This window comes from Callorhinchus milii, unplaced genomic scaffold (assembly GCF_018977255.1).
Source record: "Callorhinchus milii isolate IMCB2004 unplaced genomic scaffold, IMCB_Cmil_1.0 Scaffold1, whole genome shotgun sequence".
Lineage (NCBI taxonomy): Eukaryota > Metazoa > Chordata > Chondrichthyes > Chimaeriformes > Callorhinchidae > Callorhinchus > Callorhinchus milii.
The window spans coordinates 38,512,133-38,524,511 of record NW_024704742.1 but is presented as its reverse complement, the minus strand read 5'-3'; the positions used below and the strand labels follow the sequence as shown (position 1 = coordinate 38,524,511).

The following is a 12,379-nucleotide window of genomic DNA, read 5'->3' as shown; positions in this document are numbered from 1 at the left end:
CTTGAAGTCGATCCTTTCTGTGACAGGGAGCCAGTGGAGCCTGGCGAGGTCTACTGTGATGGGGGTACGGAGTTTAGAATGGGTGAGTGTACGAGCGGTGGAGTTCTGAATTAGTTCAGTCTGGTTCTGCCTTTGAGTCTGTTGACACTGGGTATGGACTTGTTTTAGATTGAACCCAAATAAGCTGGCCATTGGGAAGGGGAGCTGGGAGAAGTACGTGTCTCATGGGGTAGTGGGTAGATTTAATTCGAGGACATCTGTTTCAGGTATTCTCTCATATGCTTTCCACAGCCCAGGTCCAGGGCAGGGCTTGCCTACACTTCCGCTTACTCACAGAATGGAAGGAGTTAAAGAGTAATCTGAAGAGAGGATAAAAACACTTTCTCCCTAGAGGTTTGATACACCAGGGGAACTGTGCACTGCCATTGATAAAACAAGGCCTATTTTGTTCCCATCACTACCTATAATGTGGAATTATTGCTGCGCATGTTCACATAACTGTAAGGGCCTTTTTTAAAATATGTGTTTTCGTGTAGAGGGTTATTAGATAAACACGTGTCAAAACAATCCCCCACATCCAAATTACAGTGGCTGAATCTATGTGTAAAGAAGGAATTTCATGGGTGTTTTGCTGAGAAATTAGTACTTTCTGAGACTAGTCTGTTGTTCTTCAATTTGGGAGAATGTTGGTTGGAGATGGATTTTCCATCCCCCTCGTAAAGGAGGAACCAACTCCATAATCAAAGGTTTGCTACAAGTGATCTGATCCATTGGCAAACCCTCATGCATGATAATTTCTCCCAGTGGTCTGACAGACAATCACACAGGATAATATTGACGATTAACATCATGGCTGTTTGTGGAACATTGCAAGGTGCACAAATTGGCTGCCACGTTTGCCTCATTACACTTTGCAATATATCCTGTGCAATGCTTTGAGACATCCTTCCAACATGAAAGGCATTAAATCAAAAGCCAGGATAATTATTATTATGTATAATGATGCACCAGATGTCCTCCTGCATGTCCAGAATTCCATTCAAATTATATTCATGTGATCTGTGCTACCCAAATAATAATCCTTGTATTTGATGCAGAGCCTTATCACAATGTTGAGATGTCGCTAAGCATTTAGAGGATTTTACTGTGAAGTGTAGTGATTGTGTATTTGTAGGCAAATGCAGCAGCCAAATTACATACAGCAATGTCCCACAAATAGCTAAAGTGAATGACCAATTTCAATTAATGGCAATGGCATATGCAAAAATAACAAAGGAGAAACTAATAGAGTAGATAGACAGAAACTGTTTCCACTGGAGGGTGGGCGGTAACCAGAAGACAGAGATTTAAGGTAATTGGTAAAATAACCAGAGGGAAGATGAAGAGAATTTTTTTAATACAGTGAGTTGTTTCTGATATGGAATGCACTGCCTGAATAGGTGGTGGAAGCAGATTCAATAATAACTTTCAAAAGGGAATTGGATAGGTACTTGAAAAGAAAATGATTGCAAGACTATGGGGAAAGAGCGAGAGAGTGGGACTAATTGGATAGCTCTTTTAAAGAGCCAGCAAAGGCACAATGGTCCGAATGGCCTCCTTCTGCACTGTAAGTTTCTATTATTCTATGAATCTGAAAAGTCCAATGCCAACGCTGCCTGACAAATATGTGAACGTACAGATATTAAGAAAGTCTCAATCATCTAAAAGCTCAACCTCACAAATTAGGAAAATGGAAAATGTTTCCCTTAGAAAGCTGTTTCTTGTGCACAAGTGCTTCAACTGAGAAGAGCTTTCCCGATCAGAGTTGACACCCACTTCTCATTCACCCAGACACAAAGTCAGAGTCAGGGAGTCAGTTGGATTGCAGTGAGGACAGGTTGTTGTCTGTGTTGGGGCCTAATACAATGTGTAGATGTGGAGAGTAGCTTTGATGCAATGTTACACTACGGTTTGATGTTTTTAATCTTTGAGCTGTTGAAGTAACTGTCTCCAATTCCTATGCAACACTGGGTTGGGGGGGGAGAAATGAGCCGAGTATCCCATTCATGCCTGCTATCTACAGATCCCGGTTGGAAGGATGTGGGTGGAAAGTTGAGACCAGGATTCAGGATGGCACTCAGCTCAAATGCCTCCCCTCTCTCCCACCCCACCATTGCGTTTGCCCACAAATATACAGTCAATTCACTTTACAGTGTGTTCTGTGAAGCGCTTTGGGACGTCTTCCTGACGTGAAAAGCGCTATATCAAATGCAAGGATTATTATTATTATTATTATTATTATTGTTGCAATGTCTACAGATCACCGTTGTAAAGCCTCACACATGAACAAAAGTCAAGTGACACCTGGTGTGACATTGCATCACAATAAATGTCCTGTCATCAATGGCTACCTGACTGTGAAATAGTACTCAATGGAAAGAAAGAGTGTAAATGTGGAGTGGGAGGGGAGAAAACTGGAACAGAAAAAAATAGACTGTTGAACACCATGACTGTATAATTTGACTGTTTGAAAAGCAATACCTTCTACAATTTGTTCACAAATAGAAGCTCTGTGTTATGGTGAACTGAAGGCAAATATGACAAATTACAATCAGTGAAGCAGTCTTGTTTAGATAACCTAAGGTTAATCGGAGTTGTAAACACAAGTACCTATAGAGGTAGCTATCATGCTTAATGGGACAGAAAGTAAAACTGCAACAATGCTTTTTGATTCATGAAGGCAGGAGGATAAGAATGGCACAGGTTCAGGATGTGAAGGGCAATTGTAGGACAGACATTAGCAAGTATTTCTTTACAGAGGATAATCAATAGCTGGAAGATGTTACCAGGAAGAGGCTAAGAAAATGTTTGTGCTATAATGGGAATAGTGCTGGCTGTACATCCTGGGAAGATGATTCAGGGTGGGCCAAAGGGCCTTCATCTGAACCTTTCTTGTGGATGTGTTTTCTGCAAGGAATTGTCCTGGGTGGGATCTGTTAACTAGTGTATTTCAATAAACCACTTCAACTAACATCTACCTGTATATTTTACATCCCCTCACGGTCTCGCCTCCATTCTACCTACCCACACTATCCCAATGGACTCTGGCTTGCTTCATGTTCCCTGCCCTTCTGCCCCACCATCATCAAATGGGCTTTCAACCATTCTGCCTCTGCTCTCTGGAACTCCATCCCGAAGTCCCTCCAACTTGCTCCTTCCCTCCCCTCTTCATGGCGCTCCTCAAAATGTACCTCTTTGACCATGCTTTCAGTAAGCTTTCACCTCACTACCCACTGAGCCAGGCTGACTCACCTGGTATACTGTATTGTATTGAATGGTCAATAGACACCCAAGCTCGGATTTCTTCAGTACACTAAAGTGCACATACGTAGAACCCCAGCTAGACCATTTCTAATGATGCACAAACTTCTAAACTACAGTCCAGTTTAAAAGAAGATAAGTCTTCCTATCCTTTTTCTTCATCGTGGGCCTCAACAACTACATTTTACAGGCAGCTTTATTCCAGTATTTTATCATTGCTGATACATGCCTTGTGGAGATGAGATTGAAACTAGGGACAAATGTTACTCTGATCAAAAGTGGAGTGGAGGTAGCCAGCAAGGCCCACAATAACATAATTTGCAAAAAACAGTCATTTCTGCCTTTGCTACTTACTGTAATACCTCCTTACAAATTTCTCCCATCTCTCCTGCACACACTGATTGTGCTGGAGTGCAATTCCACAACTTCCATTCACATTAAAGTACCTTGCACTACTGAACCTAGATAGTAGTCTAACTTGCGCTAATTACTAAAATAGTACTGTACTTGGGTCTAAATTGCAGTGTTTCTTAACTGGTTTCCTTATAAGAGACTTCCTCTGATATAAGGAAGTAGGTCACCCTGACCTGAGGCTTCTCAACACAATCTATAACAATAATAATAATGATATAGCACATTTCATGTCTGGAGGATGTCTCAAAGTGCATCACAGGATATACTGTAAAGTGTAGCAACTATGCATTTGGTAGGCGAATGCAGCAGTCAGTTTGCACACAGTAATGTTTCACAAAGTCCCATGAAGTGAGTAACCAGGACACCGGGAGAAATCTTCTTCTGGCATAGAGGTCGTTGGGAATTCTGACAGGATTCTTTATTAAGAGATATTGCTAAGGAAAAAAGTAAATCAGTCTCAGTGATCTTTTCTCTACATCTTTGTGATGTAGACACCTGGGTTCGATTCCCAGGCAGGGTGAAATGTTAGGCAGGTTTCCTTACTTCACATGCCTCTATTTACCCAGCAGTAAGTACAAACCTGGTTGTTAGTCGATTGGGGGATCGCTTTTCTGGGGATAATAATCCTTTTAAAAAAATAAATAAATAATAATTTGATCACTCAATCCACGACTGTTTGTGGAACACTGCTGTGTGCAATTGGCTGCCACGTTTTGCCCACAAAATATAGTCAATTCACTTGACGATATATTCTGTGAAGCGCTTTGAGATGTCTCGAAGACGTGATAAGGCGTTATAACAAATGCAAGGATTAATATTATTATTATTGGCCAAGTCCAATACGAGGGTTGATATCCTAGCTGATTTTATCCCACTCCCTGCTTCGTAGCACTCCAGCTCGCCTACAAAAAAAACAGTCACTACATTTCACAGTACAAAGTTTCTGAATTGTTTTGAGATGTTTTGGTGAGGTGATAATGCGCGAAATCAAATTCAACGATTATTTGATTCCATTATTTTTGTCAGCTTGGCTCAGTTGGTAGCAATCTTGCCTATGAATTAGAAGGTATTGGGTTCAAATCCTACTTTCATCTCATAAGACTAGGTGGACACTACGATACATTGTCGGAGGTGTCGTCCTTCGGGTGAAATATTAAATCAATATACCATCAGTGGATGTTAAAAATCTAAAAACTATTTGAAAAATGAAAGGAGTTTCTCCCTGTGTCCTGGCCAACAATATCCCAAATAAAATAAATTATTAACTTCATGGCCGTATGTGGGATATTGCTAGGTATAAATTGGCTACTACCAATAAAAATTCACAGTCACTACACTTTACAGTGACTCTCGTTTTGAGACTTCCTCTCTACATGAAAGGTGCTGCATCAAATGCAGGGATTATTATTATTTTATATTATCATAGCCCTGCTGCCTCATCAGATCAGATCAAGGATCAAGCCTGAGACTTTTCAGGTCTGTATCTGGGCAGTGCCTTCATCATCTGAGCCAACAGGAGAATCAACCAGCCTCTAATTCTAATCATCTTAATTTGTGAGATAAAATCTAGTATAACCAGATTATGATGAAAATCCCTGGGATCCAATTTATATTGCACTTTTGGTACCGATCATAACTGATTGGTCATGAGGTTAATCTACTTCACTTGCAGGATCTAATAATAATAATCTTTGAGTTTGATATAGCGCCGGGTAATGTTGCTAACGAAAAGTCTCAAAGCACTTCACAGTTTTTCGAAGTACAGTGACTGTATTTGTAGGGAAACCCAGCAGCCAATTTGCACACAGCAGTTTCCCACAAAAAGAATGACCAATATTTTTGATTAATGGAGTGTTGGCCTACTCATTAAGTTGAAATCCTCAAAATATTTAATCAGGAACCCATCAGATGTTGTTCATATTCCATAATGGGAAAGATTGATATGATTCACATCTTAAAGCATTCAGCCTTATATCCTGCACAGAGTAAAGATAGCCCCTTAGATCAGAGTGTCCCTGATTTCCGGGGAGAGTCCCCAGATGAGGTATTGTGTCCTTGACCAAATATGTCTTGAGATCAGCAACAAACTGAGCAAGAACAATAACAAAATAATAACAATAACAGACACGCATCAGAGAAATACAGCCATTGATCAAACATGCTTCTCCAGTACTGCCTCATCAGGAATTGTGCTTAGTTCAATTTTTTTAATATATGTGTCCCCGGATTTATTCTACAAAATATGGTCACTCTACCATAGTTGCAATGGTTAAAGGTTGTAATTTAATCGCACAAGTTTGGTTATTTTACTACGCCCCGAAACTCTGGAACACACTCCCTCAATCCTTCTACCTTGCCCCTTCTCTTCTTTTTCAAGACCTGCCTGAAAACCTTCCTTTACGACCGTGCTTACAGTCACCTCCCCCCGCTGGCTCGGAGTCAGGCTCCGCCACTGTTAAGCGCTCTGAGACGCTACCCTGCATGGAGAGCTGAGAACATCTGGCGATTACTGGTTTTATATCAGATTTCCAGCATTTGCAGATTGCCTCTAAGCCTCAAAGATTTTACACAACCAGTTGCACTTATATTCAGTGCTGATGACCTCCCGTTGAGACCAGCTCCAACTGGGCACCAACTACACCAAAATAAAAAAGTGTTTGAATGAAGGAATACAAGCATTGTCCCACCAGCTGAGCAAGGATTCCAGACTCAGGTGTGCTCGAAAGGCATTAAAAAACCAACCTGGAAAGCCATGGAGTTCGCAGCAGCCAGGAACACGCGAAGAGGCAGTTTTGCTGTGTAGGATCTGTGGCTCCATAGACGGTGAGCGCCAGCTGTCACCCCGAGAGCAGTTACTATGAAACAAAGATAAGCTGGGGAAAAAACACATGAGAGCCTGCGATTAGTACCACGGGACACACTGCTTAGTACGTCACTGTCTGTACAAGACAAACAAGAATCAAACAACTGTAGGGAGTGGGGGAAGGGAGGCAGCCACAATGATTTCTGTTCGGCTATTGTTATAGCAGCCTTTCACCTGATTATGGGGTACCTAACTCCACTGATGTAAAGTAGACAAAAGCGAACTTGATGCTGAAGGGTACGGGAATGTATAGATACACAGAAACCAAATACTTTATTTTGCAGACAACAGCCCAATTGCAGTGGTCTTTTAGAAGGCTCTTTTAATGCGGTTTCAAGGCCCAAAGGCTTTTGAAAACAGAACTTGCTGGGAAACCGCTCAATAGCTGATATGTATGTTTGTATGTCGTTAAGCGCTCCAACACGCTACCCTGCATGAAGGGCATTATGTAAATGCAAGTTGCTGTTGTTTATATGTTGTTAGAATATACACATGGCCCATATTGAAATAATTCCTGACAATCAGAACTTAAGTGACCCCAAGCACCTGAGGCCAAAATATCATATATTCTTAGCCCTACAAAATCATTTTGTCTTAAAATTTAAGATGCGCAGAATTGTGGAAAGTTCTTCAAACACTGACTTCAAAATTAAGAATGAATTTAAGACTTTTTCACAAGTCTGCGTGATCTTAACGTCGCAGACAAAATGGTCTCACAGGCTGGGTCTCTGAATTGCTGTTAATGGGGTAACTTTTGTGGGGTTTCTGGGTGAATTAACACAAAGATCACATTATGAAATGCCACAAATTTTACAAGTTAGGCATTTTCCAATGGTTGTCAAGAGACTGCTGAGAAGAACAAATGGTGATTTGTCCTCGCAGTCACACTTGGATGGATACCTATAATGAAGCAAATTGGTCAGCGTATGAAACAATTATAATTCTTTACAACCTATTCTATTGACCTTAGTTACAGACTTTCTTATTAGCTACATGGGACGGTCCAACCTTTTGCTGCCGCGGGCCAGATTCCCTATTTGAGAAAAGTCCACGGGCCTCATATTTTGTGTTTCCCTTCCAGAAACATAACAACATATAAACAGTACCATTTTCATGTTGGAAGGACATCTCAAAGCACTTTGACACTGTCGGATGGGCACCTGAGCTGGGAGTGGGAGCTGAGAAAGATGGGATGGGTGGGGGAGGGGGAAAGATGACCAAAAGCATGGTCAAAGAGTTAGGTCTCGACTGCCTTGAAAGAGAGGAGGCAGGAGCAAGTCAGATGGACTCTGGGAATGGAGCTCCAGAGAACGAGGGCAAAATGATGATTGTGGGGCAGATGGGGTGGGGGGGGACATGAAGCAAGCTGGTGTTTGTGGGCAAAAGGGATGGCCAGGTCTGTGGGGTCGCAGAGGTATGGATGGGGATGTGGAATAAAGGACACAGAGGAGTATTTCACTGAGGAAGGAGGGAGTTTTCTGTGAGGAATCTGCATGGCACGTCACTCAGTGTCTGTCCTCGTTCCCCCTCACAGTGGCCAAGGGAGACTCCGATCGTCTGTCCTGATAATGAACCGCAAAACACTGCCCTCACTTCTCCTCTCTCTGCTCTCTCACTCTTTTTGTTTCTCTCTCTCTCCCCCTCTCCCTCATGCTGTCTCTCCTTCAATCAATCTCTCTCAACCCCCTTTCTCTCATGCACACACTCTCCTTCTCTGCCACACTTCCTCTCAGTTACTCTCTCTCACTCCCCTTCTCACACCCTTTCATATTCACTCTTCCTTCTCACTCCACCTACACCCCTCTCAATCATTTTCTCCTCCTCTCTGTCACATACTCTCTCTTACTCCCCCACACACTTTCTATCCCCTCTCAAACTGTCTCTCAATCACCCTCTCTCAATCTTAAGCCCCCACCTTTCTCCCCGTTTCTTTCTCTCCCACTCTCCCTCACATTCACTCCCTCACACTCTCACTCTCTCTCACACCCTCTTTTCTCTCACACACTCTTCTCTCTTCCCCCTCACACTCTTCCCCCTCTCACAATCTCTATCTGCTCTCTCCGCCTCTCAATCACTCTCTCTTCACCCCTCTCTCAAACAACAACAACAAGATTACATTTGTATAGCGCCTTTCACGTCAGGAGACTCGCTCTCTCACTCCCCCTTTCTTACCTCTCTTTCACATACTCTCTCTCCCCTGCTTTCGGTCATCTTTTCCCCTCCCCATCCCTCTCTCTCTCTCCTCCCTTCCCCTTCTCTCCTCCCCTCTCTCTCTCCCCCCCTTCCTCTCTCTCTCTCTCTCCCCATCTCCCTCTCTCCCTACCTCTCTCTCCCCAACTCTCTCTCTCCCCAACTCTCTCTCCCCCATCTGTTTCTTCCCATCTCTCTCCCCCCTTGCCCCATCTCTCCCCCCTGCCCCATCTCTCCCCCCTCCCCCTTTCTATCTCCCCTCTTGCCTCCTCTATCTCCACCCTCCTCCTCTATCTCCCCCTCCCCTTCCCCCTCTCATTCCCCCCTCTCTCTCCCACTCCCCCCACTCTCTCCCCCTCTCTTTCCCCACCTCTCTCCCCCCTCTCTCCTCCTTCCCCCTCTCTCCTCCCTCCCCCTCTCTTTTCCTCCGACTCTTCCCCCTCCCGTCTCTCCCTGTTTATCCCCACTTCCCCTGTCTCTCCCCCATTCTCTCCCCCTTCTCTCTGCCCCCTCCCCTCTCCGCCAGCTGACCCACGCTGAGCTACACATTGGACCCTGAGTACAAGGTTTTCACAAGTGGGTGATTGTAACACAGGCACTGATTCATTGTACTGACGGGGAAATGATGAATTCAGAAGTTGGATATTTTCTGCAATAAATAAGTATAGCTTAATTCTGTGAGTTCACCATGAACATACAGTCATAGAACTGAGACTTATCATTTCAACCCTACTTATGGCAAGCTCCTCCCCGCTCCCCCTCCTCACCCGGGCTCACTGTGTGAAGCGCTTTGAGACATCCTCCTGCAGAACGAAGTATGGGGCATAGAACACATTATGTTTTTCCTCAAGATCTGGGCAGAAAAAATATGGTATTTCTCAAGATCTCTAGACTGGCCAGATTAGCTCTTTCTGGTTGTACAAATTCCTATGTTCCTAAGAGTGGGTTCTTCTGTGTTAAAAGATAAAGAGGAATTGTTATTATTTCTAATCAGGCAATTTGGAATTTCCATAGGCACAACACTCGTTGTGTCAGTCAGTATAGCAAATGGCCATGATAAACAGGAGGATTATTTAACGTTGTACCACATGATATAACTCGAAAAGAATAACATGTTTGTCAGGCAGAATCTCAGAGGTTATGGGTTGTAATGGGTTGTAATAGCAAACTGCACAAACGTTTATTACCCTCCAATGCAAAATAACTATTAATTGTAGAATAACCTACTGTCGTGAAACAGTTGTGCCTTTACCATGGTTTTGCATGTGACTGTTTCCTCAATAATTTTAATTACATTAATGCCTACCTGAAATGTTTAATTTTCTTATAGTATATTAAATCTTTGTATTAAAGCCATAACAAAACTAATCCACCCTATGCACATACAAGCTGCCTTAGATTCAATCTACATTAATCTTTATATAGTGCTTGGGATAAATCTTATTAGTTTTTCCTCTGAATTTCCAAATTGTTCAGTCAATCCCTATTATGTTTAGTATTACTGCCACAATAAATCAAAATAAGTTATTTATGAAAATCATTTAAAATTGATTAAAAGCAGTAATCCAAACAGTATTCATGGATATCCAAATTGTTTACAAACTGTGATAAGCAATTTATTTGCAAATCTATATCAGTGCAATGAACCTGGGCCCATTCCATACTGTTTGAGTTTATGATTCCGGTTTTCTCAGTGTGCACCATATTTTAAACATGTCATAAATCAAACCCACACACACTTCATTTGCCATTTCACAATTTACTGAACAACATAAATCTCAAATTACTGTATTAAATCTGAGGGTTTGTTTTGGTTTTGCCTCAATACCGACATTCTATATTGTTTACAATTTTATTATTTATTTCCAGATTATCATCATCATTCCATTCTTTTGTGGTTTTATTAATTTTAGGTCCCATCTGCCATGTGATGCAGGTGGATGTAATCAAATAACAATAATAATCCTTGTATTTGATCGAGCACCTTATCGCATCATCGAGATGTCTCAAAGTGCTTCACAGCATTTTCTGTAAAGTGGATTGACTGTGTATTTTGTGGGTTAAAATAGCCTTATCCCAAATTTACCCCAATTTCAAATTAATTGGCTGCTCATCTCACTATTGCTTATGGGGCGTCACTGACACAAATTAGCAACCAAATTTGCCAATCTAATAGCATTCACTTTATTTAATTTCTTATCAATTCTATGTTGTAAAGCACTTGGAGCCATTGATTTAATCTGGGATACTTACAGACCAGAGCCTTGTTAAAGCAACAGAACAAAAACAATGCCCTGTTTCTTTAATACAGGTGTGTCAGCCCCGTGCCATGGTAGCACTCTTGCCTCTGAGTCAGAAGACTTTCACCTCTGAGTCAGTTGTAGGTTCAAGCCCCAGGACGGGACTTGGAATCACAGAGTCTAAGCTGAGACTCCAATGCAGTGATGGGGGGGTGTGCATTGTTGGAGGTGCCGTCCTTCAGATGAGACATTGAACTGAGGTCCCGTCTTTCTGTTTTGGTGGACATAAAAGATCTCATGACCCTGTTTAAAAAGGGAAAGGAGTTTCTCCTGGTGTCCTGGCCAACAATCCCCCAAATAAAAATTTGGTCACTCACTTCATGGCTGTTAGTGGGACACTGCTGTGTGTACACTGGCTGCCACATTTCACCAACAAAATACAGTCAATCCATTTACCAGTATATCTGTGAGGTGCTTTGAGACATAATAAGGTGCTATATCCAAATGCAAGGATTATTATTATTATATGGCTTGTGCATGTCTCACATCCTTTCTGGTGATAGTTAGGAGACAAGGAGATCACCCAAATCTGGATAAGATCCTCATTCCAAACTAGAATAAAATATACCTGGTGAGTTTATTTTTGCCCTAAGCACATACTGTACAATTAGAACACACTGTAATCTGGTGAAAATTTAACAAAGAATAACTCAATGGAAAGTTAATGAACAGTCCTTCCACATAATACCCCCTTTCTACTACTCAGGGCAGAAACATGATGGATGTTTAAGCCTCTGGATGTGATATTCTTGGAGATGGATTAATAATTTCAGATTTAAAAGGACACAAATGTTGATCATTCTCCATTTCCACTGAGAACAAACCTATGGTGGGGGGGGGGGGGGGGAGAGAGAGAGAGAGAGAGAGAGGAGGGGAGGCACTAACTGGTTAATAGCCTTGCCACTTATTCACAAGCCATCGTATTAAAGGCTAATTTGTCCTTTGCACGTTCCTCCTCACACATTCACACCTACAATGTGGCACCAAGTATAATGCGTCATTCTTTAAATGTAGGAGGAATTGCAGATGCTCTTCACCCCGCACTGTGATTGAAGACCATACACTGTGCATTTAAAAACCATCCGCGCTTCCACAGTGACTGGCACCTGTGCTCGTTTATCATTTGCCCCAAAAGGATGATCGTAACGTGCATTTTAGACGTTGACTTAAAACCCCCTCTTTGCCTGGTCAGAGGATCGCTTTCTCAGAGGAGGAGAGCTCTCCCCTTTCTCACCCTAACCAGCAGTCACCTTGCATTGCAGACAGCACCAGAGGACCATCGCGGGGGCTGATGATTGCAAAAGGAAACGCC

The 12,379-nt window shown here is 42.4% G+C and overlaps 1 protein-coding gene across 1 annotated transcript in view; it reads right to left on the bottom strand.

Annotated features, from left to right (window-relative positions):
• LOC103175777 (stearoyl-CoA desaturase 5) overlaps nt 1-12,379 on the bottom strand; it is a 36,488-nt gene that overhangs the window by 22,753 nt on the left and 1,356 nt on the right. The window contains exon 2 of the mRNA XM_007888963.2: nt 6,457-6,587. Within this exon, the coding sequence (XP_007887154.1) occupies nt 6,457-6,587 (131 nt within the window). The remainder of the gene's footprint in view (nt 1-6,456; nt 6,588-12,379) is intronic.